General features: G+C 37.7%; 1 protein-coding gene across 1 annotated transcript; it reads right to left on the reverse strand.

Annotated features, from left to right (window-relative positions):
- Positions 1 to 3,056: 3,056 nt before the first annotated feature.
- LOC142140849 (matrix metalloproteinase-18-like) lies at positions 3,057 to 11,886 on the reverse strand. The gene is made up of 10 exons (XM_075198798.1): positions 11,723 to 11,886; positions 9,867 to 10,108; positions 8,121 to 8,269; positions 7,906 to 8,031; positions 7,263 to 7,424; positions 7,040 to 7,157; positions 6,033 to 6,166; positions 5,506 to 5,662; positions 4,539 to 4,642; positions 3,057 to 3,310 (listed from the first exon to the last, which is right to left on the reverse strand). The coding sequence occupies exons 1-10, from the start codon at positions 11,825 to 11,827 to the stop codon at positions 3,210 to 3,212; spliced, it is 1,398 nt and encodes a 465-aa protein (XP_075054899.1). The 5' UTR covers positions 11,828 to 11,886; the 3' UTR covers positions 3,057 to 3,209.
- Between the last annotated feature and the right edge of the window lie 859 nt (positions 11,887 to 12,745).

Consider the following 12,745-nt stretch of genomic DNA (forward strand, 5'->3'; position numbering starts at 1 on the left):
TCGCTCGCTGTAAGTTTCTCACTCGCTCTCTGTAAGTTTCTCACTCGCTCGCTGTAAGTTTCTCACTCGCTCTCTGTAAGTTTCTCACTCGCTCTCTGTAAGTTTCTCACTTGCTCTCTGTAAGTTTCTCACTCGCTCGCTGTAAGTCTCTCACTCGCTCTCTGTAAGTTTCTCACTCGCTCTCTGTAAGTTTCTCACTCGCTCGCTGTAAGTTTCTCACTCGCTCTCTGCAAGTTTCTCACTCGCTCTCTGTAAGTTTCTCACTCACTCTCTGTAAGTTTCTCACTCGCTCTCTGTAAGTTTCTCACTCGCTCTCTGTAAGTTTCTCACTCGCTCTCTGCAAGTTTCTCACTCGCTCGCTGTAAGTTTCTCACTCGCTCTCTGTAAGTTTCTCACTCACTGTAAGTTTCTCACTCGCTCTCTGTAAGTTTTTCACTCGCTCTCTGTAAGTTTCTCACTCGCTCTCTGTAAGTTTCTCGCTCACTCGCTGTAAGTTTCTCACTCGCTCTCTGTAAGTTTCTCACTCACTCGCTTTAAGTTTCTCACTCGCTCTCTGTAAGTTTCTCACTCGCTCTCTGCAAGTTTCTCACACGCTCTCTGTAAGTTTTTTACTCGCTCTCTGTAAGTTTCTCACTCACTGTAAGTTTCTCACTCGCTCTCTGTAAGTTTTTCACTCGCTCTCTGTAAGTTTCTCGCTCACTCGCTGTAAGTTTCTCACTCGCTCTCTGTAAGTTTCTCATTCACTCGCTGTAAGTTTCTCACTCGCTCTCTGTAAGTTTCTCACTCGCTCTCTGCAAGTTTCTCACTCGCTCTCTGTAAGTTTCTCACTCGCTCGCTGTAAGTTTCTCACTCGCTCTCTGTAAGTTTCTCACTCGCTCTCTGTAAGTTTCTCACTCGCTCGCTGTAAGTTTCTCACTCGCTCTCTGTAAGTTTCTCACTCGCTCTCTGCAAGTTTCTCACTCGCTCTCTGTAAGTTTCTCACTCTCTCGCTGTAAGTTTCTCACTCGCTCGCTGTAAGTTTCTCACTCGCTCTCTGCAAGTTTCTCACTCGCTCTCTGTAAGTTTTTCACTCGCTCTCTGTAAGTTTCTCACTCGCTCGCTGTAAGTTTCTCACTCGCTCTCTGTAAGTTTCTCACTCGCTCGCTGTAAGTTTCTCACTCGCTCTCTGTAAGTTTCTCACTCGCTCTCTGTAAGTTTCTCACTCGCTCGCTGTAAGTTTCTCACTCGCTCTCTGTAAGTTTCTCACTCGCTCTCTGTAAGTTTCTCACTTACTGTAAGTTTCTCACTCGCTCTCTGTAAGTTTCTCACTTACTGTAAGTTTCTCTCCTTTGCATTTTCTCCCACTTATTTTACCTAATCCATTACATCTGATTATTTTTCTTATCTATCCTCTTTAGTGAATCCTCTTCTGTAACCAGACAGCTTATATCCTTTCTAATTTAAATTGCAAGCTCACATTTTCAGTGACTTGTATAATGCACGTCTTATACCACCATGTTCAGCCGCTAAGTGGCTTTGCTTCTGGCACTGCTTAGCTATGTCCGCGCCTTCTAGGGTCCAAGTTTCTTAGAACTGTTCCTGAGCAACAGGTTATTATGGGGATTGTCTGCTAGTGTGCGCTAGTTGTCTAGATGTCTAATCTCTTGTTTATGACCTGACCTGTCTGCTTGGCATTTTTAATTATTATGTTTATATTTGTATTATCGTTTCCCTAAATGTACAGTACTGCGGAATATCAAGTTGCTTTATAAATATTAAAAAAACAATAATAAATCCCTGGTAGCCCATGTGCTTCTGAATGTCGCTGTGAAAGTTAGTATATATGGTAATCGGTAACATGACATGTGAATGTGGATGAGTTCTGTAATAATGTTGAATTGGAAGATTTCTTATTTATGAGGTTAGGATTAATCCTCACCACCACCACTTCACCACAACTTACCCACTCTACTGCCCCCTATATCTCTAACCTCCTCTCCATTCACACTCCTGCCCACTCCCTGCGCTCAGCCAATGATCGCCGCCTCTCCTTCACTCTGATCACCTCTTCCCATTCCTGAATCCAAGACTTTTCCTGTGCGGCCCCCCTTCTCTGGAACGACCTCCCTCGTTCCATCTGTCTCTTTCCTACTCTGTGCTCCTTCAAACGTGCACTCAAAACTCACCTCTTCCTCAAATCCTACCAACCATCCACTTAACCCCTCATCTCCTCTACTCGTTCTCCCTTCTCTCCCCTTTGCCTTAACTGGGTCCTCTTGCGCTTGTTCTGTTTACCCTCCCTTAGAATGTAAGTTCGCATGAGCAGGGCCCTCTTCCCTCCTGTCTCCTCACCTGTTCTTCTGCTCCATGTTTATTGCATTAGCCTGCCTGGAGTTTTTGAAGTATTGGTATTTTTTGTTTATTGTTTTGTACTGTCTCACCCTGTATAGTCTACTGTTTGTACTGCTGCGGAAATCTTGTGGCACCTAACAAATAAATGATAATAATAATAATAGTTACCGTAGGTACATACGCTGGCTAGAATGTTACTTATTATGCACCCTTCAGCATCATTTTACTTGTAAGTTACAGGAATTTATATGGATAATGTTTATATTTATCATATGCTCACTGAACTTCTTGTGTAACCCACTATCCAATAGTGATTCATGGTAAAATTGTGCATTAACAGACTGACACCAGCCCCTTGTGCCCAGAATCCACTAATATCCACCACTGCCTCTAAACAAAGTTGTGTTGCATGTAATAAGTAAATATTACATATGGTGCAGCTCTGCTCAAACAATGGAACAATGCGGCTTTGTGTACGTTAGAGTTTGCAAGTACAAGATAGGTATATTCACTTATATTCACTTATGTACCACTCTACATCAGGCCCTATATCTCATTAATTATTGGGGTGTGAGGTGACATTTCAATAAATGTAAACCTTAAATGAGCATTTTTCCCTCTTCTCACAATTTGCCGATTTAGCGATGTCACTGAAAATGACTTATCAAGAACCACATAACATAACACGAACAAGGCTAAACAGTAGAGTAAAAAAAGCTTTATTTATTATTAATTAATTACAAAATATAAACATTTATCATATCTGGATTTATAGGACTAAAACACTGTTGCATCCATCCAAAACATTTATTTTGGTTAATTATTCACAAAATAAATATGTAGGTTATGTTCATGGCTCAGTTACAATATTTGTGACTTTAACAATCCAGCCAGCTGTTAGCTCTAAGAACCCTCTGTATTCTGTTCGACTCAACGTTATATTCATACTGGCTAGTTCCTTGGAATAAGTAAAGTAGACCTGGAAAATAAGAGAAACATTGTGATAAATACAAATGCCTAAATATTTGTATCGTTCAACACATGAAACATTGACAACCAAAGGAGTCAACCAAGTCTGTATTTACGGTTTACGCTATTCTAGGAATTGTGAATAGCTCCAGTCTAAATTAATTAATCCCCAATGCTTATCGTGACAATAGCATATTTACTAAATAAATATCACCATGGCAGCTGAGCGATACTCAAGTTACCCTGGCTATACTGGCCCATAGCATTAAGGGTTAACTTACTGCTTCACCAGGGCAGATATGCGCTAAAGGTTAAATAAGAGATTAACGTTATTTAAAGCATTTAATCATTTTTTATAAAATCTTTATTCATAAAAAAAATGCATTATCCACAGAATAAATAACTCTCTAATGATATTAATAAGTTATCGCTATCTAGAGATGTCGATAACAGAGCAGGTATTGTGGCAATAAAGTACAGCCGTGATGCTTGTTAAGTAGGCTTCATCATGAAGGGGCATGGGAATGTTTATCACCGATGGTAACCTTTTCACGTATAATTATTATTATTATTATTAATTTTTATTTATAGGGCGCCACAAAGTGTCCGTAGCACCGTACAGGGACAAACAAGTACAATACAAGGTGGGACAGCACAGTACAGTAAACAATAAGCACAGTAACTCAGTAAGCTCAAAGCACAGCTAGAGAGAGGGGGAGGGAAGACCAGCAAGCGCTGGAGCCCAAGAGGAAGGGCACGGATGACGGGGAGACCCCCAGAGGGGTGGGGGGAAAGGTAGCTGGAGAGCAGAGTTAGAAGTGAAGGAAACAGGAGGAGAGATGGCCCTGCTCAAGGGAGCGTACAATCTAAGGGTATGGAGGTATGGGAAAGAAAACCCTGTCACTGGCAAAACTCCCACTGGCAACAGGGCTTGTTGCCCATTAATAAAGCAGCGCCGTGTACATTAAAAAATAAAATAAAAATAAGTGACTGCAGTACCACTTGTGACCAGCAAGTGGCGGTGTTCAGCCAAATCATTTTCCACCATTCACTTTATTTATTGGTCATTTACAGACATTTATATTGAGTTACAAACTGTTTTAGATCAATATGAATGTAAACATGCTATGTGTTTGCACAGTATTATATGAATCTCTGCTTATGCAAAGAGTATGACACGACAGATTCTTTATGAGAAAAGGACACCTGGCATCAGTCCTGTTTATGGTTATATTTACCTTTGTAATAAGCAGCTGCATCAATCGTTGGACGGATTCCCGGAAACCCTTTGGCAATAAACTTTGGAAATCCTTCATCCATTGCTTGTTTGTCTTCATCGTAGCTGAAAGGGAGTAATATAGCAATATTACGCTACAGCGAATTACAAAGATGTAAAAAGAAAACATGTAACATTCTGTGGTTTGTCACAAGTATCCTGAACGAATCTGCCCATCAATGTATGTTCAGTGCTGTCAGATTGTCTTATTATGTTATGTTATGGATCATAGTAATTGTGTCACAGGGGTGCAAGCAAGGGGATTTCTGTAAAGATTATTTTGAAGGAACAGAGTTTCATTTTGCATAATGTGAGGAGTATGGAACTGTGGAACTACAAGTCAGAGCAAACCTGGCTAGACAAAGCACTGTATCGAACAATATTATAGGATGACATTTACAGTTACCATAAAAATGTCAAAAGAAATACAATTGTCTTAATTTCTTACTGCGCTGGTTTAAATAACTTTTTGAAGATACAAGTGAGAGGGTTTGAATAGGATGAAATGTTGTAAGGACAAACTTTAATTTTTTTACAGGAAACATTGATTTATCATTCGGGCTTCTTGCTATGAGTGTTTCACCAAAACCTTTAAATCATGTATTTGTTTGGTTTTCATAATCCTTGATCAGGTATTATATGTTCATTATATACAGGGGCATTTGAAAGTCAAAGAAAACTACTCGGCTCTACCTAGATGATGTAAAGTCCTTAGTGAGATGCACAGAAAACAGCCAGTGCAATGTATTTAGTAATAGATGTTAGAAGACATGTACAAGCTGTTAATGTAATGTTGTCTGAATGTGGAAAAACCTGCTTAAGGTAACAGCTGGAGACTGAATTTATTTGTGGGAATGAAGTGGGTATCACAGCGTTCAATCTTCAGCCATCAGGTGTATTATGTTAGCACCACTATGGTTGTCACTTACCTCCAATACTTATTGCCGACAAAGAAGTATGTTTTCCCCACGGACTCAACATGAACGGCTGCATCAATTGCTTTTACATTTTTGGGGAATCCCAGTTTGGTGATGCTTCTAGCTCCTTGCACAACTTCGAAACCATCAAGGGTCCAAAACTTGGTTCCTGAATCCAAAATAGAGCATGATGAGTATGATATATATATATATATATATATATATATATATATATATATATATATATATTTGTAATAATATATGTAATCATGTGTTTCCATTGTATATGTGTTTTACTAGAAACAAAAATTAATTGCAACAAGGGTAAATTGTCATTCAAGCTATTGTCGCACGAGCAGTGTCAGAGTGTCACACGAGTAGTGTGGTTTTATCTGTAAAGCACCGGCACATAGCAATAAATGAAGGCTACAGTGGAAGTTCATATTTGGAAAATGTATCATATAAAATATTAGATTTAAGTGTAAAATGTAAGATTGTCATTGTTACAGCCATTGATTATAAAGTAACAGATATAGTACCTTTGAAAGCTAGAATTTCCCCGGTAATTGGATTTTCATAGGCAGCATCAATGTCGTTTGGTAAAGATTCCCACAGTGTTTGGATGAAAATTAGCTCAGGTTCCACTATTTGAGGATGTTTGCGCCATACAAACCTTTTAAAATGATAAGAAATTACCAAGTTATATATATATAAAAAAAACATGCTTGAATGTATTCTCTATAAAATGTTTTATATGTGTCTATTATTGTATTTAGTAGCATGGCCCTATTATTATTATTATTACCATTTATTTATATAGCGCCACTAATTCCGCAGCGCTGTACAGAGAGCTCACTCACATCAGTCCCTGCCCCATTGGGGCTTACAGTCTAAATTCCCTAACACACTCACACACACACACAGACAGACAGACACACAGACTAGGGTCAATTTGTTAGCAGCCAATTAACCTACCAGAATGTTTTTGAAGTGTGGGAAGAAACCGGAGCACCCGGAGGAAACCCACGCAAACACGGGGAGAACATACAAACTCCTCACAGATAAGGCCATGGTTGGGAATTGAACTCATGACCCCAGTGCTGTAAGGCAGAAGTGCTAACCACTGAGCCACCGTGCTGCCCAACAGTCACACAGATGGTTATAGTCATGCATGTCCTCCTAGAAGACTCAGCGGCTGCTCACTTTGGTTGCTACCTCTACATAATGGTTTGTTAGCTTGTTGCTGTGCCACATGCCCACTATTGCTTGCCCACTTGGCTAAATGTTGCCAGCAATCAACTGCTATCTGGAATACTGTTGCTTTTAAGCTGAGTGATCTGGATAGTGAAGTGTTAAAAGCTGAAACATCCATTGTACAAACATGAATTGTGAATAAGATTCTCCATGTAGATTTTCAGAATTGAGTTCACATCAAAATAACCCTTCAACTCTATAATACCAGATCATTCAGAGATAGAGGAAACATTTCCCTGGAATATCTCCGTTCAGAGATGTGACCGTAGCACCATTGTCCTTCAACATTTACCTGTTTACAAATAAAAACAATTCTCCACGTAGGGTCGTTACAGCGTCAAACACCATGTTGGGGTCACATTGCGTAGGAGTGGTAGGTCCTGTTGGCTGAATGGGGTCTGATGTCTTTCCTAAAATACAAACAAACATATATATAGTACATATAGTATATTCATGTAAAGTGTAAGCATAGAGAAGTGAGCATATTGGTCCTCAGTATACTGGGACACTCTTACCATAAAGAGATTGTATGGCGTTTATATCGTCTTGTGGAAGCTGGAATTGATTGGGATCAGTTTGTGGGTAGTTGGGATACATTAAGGCGCCGGGATCACTGGAGTGAAAAAGACCAAGGGAATGTCCAAATTCATGTGCAGCTACCAGAAACAAGTTGTACTCTACAAAGAAACAGTCATTTGAGTAACGCACGTCTTCTAGTCAAGGCAACAAACAGGCACATAGAAGCATCTATACTCTAATCCAGGGGTTCTTAATCTGTCAGTAGTCTATCAGTAAACTCCTTCATTGTAAGCATTGTAATTTGGGATTTATTTTGTACAATTATTTATTTAAATTTGATATTTTCAAATGAACAATATGACATTTTAGCCAACAATAAAGTAATAAAAATGAACTGCATTACAATTTAAAAACTGAACCATGGGCCCTATTCTGAGTTCTGAGTCAAAGACGTTTAGGAAGACTCTCTGCTCCTCTCTAATTATCTTCAGTTCATGGATCTGGATGAAATAGGTCCATGGTAACATATCTACTTGCCCAAATATACTATGCCATGCAACAGGAGAAATGAGCACTTAGTAACTATTGAAATATGTTAATGCAGGTTCAAATAGCTGTACGGTCAGATCCACGGCTTACGTTGGCTGTTTTTTGTGAACCTCTCATCGTCATCAAAGTGAGCATCTCCGCCAATCCCTTTGCCAGGTTGGAAGGCATGGGCTAAAAGTCCATTAGGTCCATCAAATGGAGAGTTATCATTGTGATCTATAAAATAAATAGACATTAGTATTGGAGATCCTACTGGAAAGCGATTATTGGTAATTTCACTGATAGATATTCATATCAATTGTTACCTCCAACTACAAATTGGATTTCAATATCACAATCTCCCTGGTAGACTCTGGTGAAGGTCAATTGGGTCACATCACTCCAGACTTTGAGCGCCCTCTGGATAGAATACTCAACATCAGCTTGTGCCATGTCAGGAGTGAAGTTCACGATTCTTGGAGAACAAAAAACAATTGGTAATTTTATTAGATAGATAATTATCTCAGAATAACTAATAAATTGAATTGTGATCATGAGCCTGTTGTTTAAACTCCTAGAAAAGGCATCCAATGATACTTTGAATTAAATTTTCCAAAAATGGTCATCATAATTTTAATCTTGTGATTGCCACAGTGATATATCTTTTTTGGAAGACCTCATTACATTATTACTCCATCTCTGAGGGATTCATTACATTGGAACGTAATGCAATTTCTGTTTGTTCCAAATGCTTTGTAGGTAGGCACTATGGTGCAAAAATATCTATTAAATCATCATCTACAAAGAAATATTTTCTTATCCACAACTTTCTGTTCTGTCATTAAGACAGCGGTGCAACTAAGTGGGAATGGAAGGGTAAGTTCTCACTGGTTGCTACAAAGTCTTATAAGTTCTGCAAAAGATTTCAGTAGGTACCTGATAATTATGAGAGAGCAAGATTCATCAGATAGGCTGTAGTTAGGCTGGGAAACTAATATTTTGTGAACTATAGTAACAAATTAATTGCACAAGATAATCTATGAGATTCTATAGTATACAAGCTCTTATATGGAATAGCGCACACCTAAACTGTGAAGATATTACAGAAATCACTGAAGATTTCACTGGCCATAACGGTATATATATATATATATATATATATATATATATATATATGTAAAAGACTAATGCTGCTCCTCACCCTACTACAGAATGGGACCATATAAGGAAGAGTCAGGACTGGGTGTGGGATATATATAAGGCTACCTCTGCTCCTCACCTTTATATGTATGTGGTGAAACACTAGGTGGCAGTAAAGAGCTATAACATAACAGACAACTGTACTGAAATGTATTTGATGTAACTATATATGTTACTATCTATATATATATATATATATATATATATATATATATATATATATATATATATATAAAAGGCCAACCCTGCTCCTCACCTTTATATGTGTGTGGTGAAACACTAGGTGGCGGTAAAGAGCTATAACAGAACAGACAACTGTACTGAAAGGCATTTGATGTAACTAGATGTTACTATATATATATAAAAGGCTAATGCTGCTCCTCACCTTTATATGTGTGTGGTGAAACACTAGGTGGCAGTAAAGAGCTAGAACACAACAGATAACTATACTGAAATCTATATATGTATAAAAGACTAAAGTTGCTCCTCACCTTTATAAATACACACACAAAACACACAAAAAATGGTCAAATGTTTGCAAATGACTCTTTTGTGTACTTGACTATTCTTACTGACTAGATTTTCCTCTTTTCTAGCCCTTAAGGGTCCAACATGATCTGACCTGATCTTATTTTTTTTATAGTTTACAAGTTTTCCTGATTAACAATGAGATTGTATCAGACCTGATAACTAATGTTTGTGTAGTTTAAAACTTCGTAAATTCACATAAAATACTAGCGCTACCGCTTTAAATGTGCACCTTTCATTTACTGCTAATTTATTAACATCCTATCTGAAAAGAATATTCAATACAGTGTACAGGTGTAAATTGCTCAGTTTGTGATAATAGTTTGAATCTGTAAAATGTTTACTTGTAGGTCAGGTCTGTTGTTGGCCAGATGGCACTTTTTGAGACTGTCGTGTATGCTCCGATATCATTCACCCCACAGCGGGGTTTCTGCATCATTTTCACCGTTTTGTCGTCCAGCTTCCCTGTTACCTGCAGCCCGAAAAACTTCTGCATCTGTTGAAGCTTTTCCACAAAAGGATTTTTGTTCTTTGTTCTGCCAACCGGACCCCCGGGTTTCAGATTATAAAATTGCTTTAGGTATTTCTTAAAAGTAAAAAAAAAAAAAGAAACAATATAGGTTTTTTTCTTTAAATTGATATTGAAGGTAAATAATTAGCATGATTGAATTTAAGGAAGACAGTTTTACAGCTATATAAACCATACATGAAGTTCACGTGATTGCCTCTCTTTGTTTACGTGCAAATCCGCTTAACTAGTTAATGTGGGCACTGACCATTGGCACTGCATATAATGTATATTACATGACACATACCCTTCAATCATTTAAAAGGTCTAATTAACAAGTTCTTTGGAAATAGAAGAAACAAAAATCAGAATAGAAGTGTAGTATATGAATTGTATGTTGTATATCTCTTACTTCTATTTTCTCTCTAAAGATTTTCGTAAGGGGTCACAAAAAGTCTTGATGTATGTGATATTCTTATTACTAAAGGTTTTATCTCTGCAGAAAAGTTGAATTTAATCTAAGGGTTTTCTGGTAAAAAACATGGGTGGTTCAAATTGTTTTTTTTTCCAAGAACACAACTTACATGTGGACTGGTACCATCCTGTACCTGACACCTACCTCAACCTTTTTCCCAGACAGTCCATTTACTTTTAATACTAATGCTATTGAACAATTTATTTACTAATCTATCTGGAAATCAACAGAGTATTGTGATATTACAACTGCTTCCTGACAAAAGTAGAGGGAAGGTCATCTCTTTCTTATTTTTTTATTTATCTTTACTTTCTGAGTATAGGTAGTTTTTATAACAACTCTGTACCTACAAGCAATTTCACGCAGAAGCACCTACGTAGAATTAAAAAAAATTATTTCGTTCTACAGAATCCAAAACCATAGTTAGATATATCTAATAATATTGATGATTCTCATGTGCCTGAACAATGTTGTAACTACATTAGATCCATTCATAAACATAGGTTGGCTTCATGCATTCAATAAGCAGACTTAGTGGGAATGGAAATTTAAATGAAACTGCGCACATTTCTTTTTAAATCATGTCAGCCAGTTTCATGATGAAATCAATTTACAAATGATTATTATTTCCTCTACTGCCTTCTGGTAGAATATATAAATAAATACATATTGAAGTTATTTTGTAATCTACTTGAAAGCTAGAGGTTTCATCTGCCATGCGTGAGAAGAGTTTAAAAAGCATAGCAGCTCTCCACCCCCTGCCCCCCGCCCCCCACACTCCTATTCACTACAACACAACTTGTCAAGCAGTCAGATCTATGGTTACTTTTTTTTATTGCTGCACTGGGTTTTAAACTCTCTGCAAAAACAGTTAACCCCATGACTGATCGGTTAAAATGCATTCTTTCAACTATAAAGCAGCAGCAAAGAAAATAATTCTTAAATTGTTCTCAGATCAGTTTAACATTATTTGGGGAATATGATTAAAATATAGAGTAGTAATCTCCTTTCAGTTGCACATTCTCCAATGTCATCCCATCTATTTATCATATTTTTTTTAAATTCTATAGCGTCTGTTACATTGTGAAAAAATATTGTAAATGCATTGATATAAATAGACAACTCTAAATAGAGAAGAAGTCATCCTAGAGCAAAACAAAGCAAAACACACTGTTATAGTATGACAGTAACGGTTATCTTTAGATCAGAAGGTTTACCTCTGCCAGGTCCTCATTGCTGACTTCTAGATCACCTTTCTGTGTAGTAGGAAAGGCACTGCACAGAGCAGCACAAGACAACAGTAGGACTGCAAGACGGTTCATTCTTTTGCTGGATGAGATGTAGCCCAATCTCCCAGGTTGTATGATAGTTACCAGTCATCGAGGTTTGCCTTTATATAGCCCTTGCATGTCTCATAACAGTATGAGTCATATTAGTGCTTCTGAATTAGTGTGGTAAAACATGTGGAAACGCTCCAAAATGTGACACAACTGCTATTAAGTAATACTGCACAATTCTTGAATACAATGTACATAAGTAAATACAGTGCCTGAGGCTTCCTGGTAATTATGTCAATCAAACTGCTAAACAAGAAGATTCTACACAAGAGGATGTTACATGTTTAATAAGATTTTTTTAATTTCCAGTGAATTGCCAATATGACGACCTAATGGTGATCTGGCTGCAAGCGTCACTTGGGAAAAACCTCGGTTGGGCATAAACCAATAAAACAAATAAATAGTTTACTTAATCACTGTCTGGCTGCAAAGTCATATGCTGACGAAAAAGGTAAAATGGACTTGCTTAGTGTTGCAGAAACACATTTAGAAATTTACTGGAAAGTTTATACAAGGGATAGGTGGACGGCTCTAAAGTAAATCTTAAATTCACAATATTTTCATTAAAAAAAAAGCCTGTTCGACAAGGGTGATTTTAGGGTGATTTTTGTGCCTGTGCAAGTGAAATTTAGACCGCTCCCTCAATGTTTTTTAAACAGAGTCTTTGTATTTGAAAGATCCTAATGGTTACTGCGCTCCCCATAGTGAGCTGTACATGTTTATCTTACTCAAAATCTTCATGTCAATTTAAGACATCTGGTACTGCGTGCAAATCTCTCAATGAAAGTTTCCAAGACAGAGAGTCACACAGATGATCATTGTCCATGAAATCACCAGTTGCACAATGTGAATACAAAGATGATCCAGGGGCAAATCAGCAATAAGTACAGGTACTACTGTTTA

This window comes from Mixophyes fleayi, chromosome 2, assembly GCF_038048845.1.
Source record: "Mixophyes fleayi isolate aMixFle1 chromosome 2, aMixFle1.hap1, whole genome shotgun sequence".
Lineage (NCBI taxonomy): Eukaryota > Metazoa > Chordata > Amphibia > Anura > Limnodynastidae > Mixophyes > Mixophyes fleayi.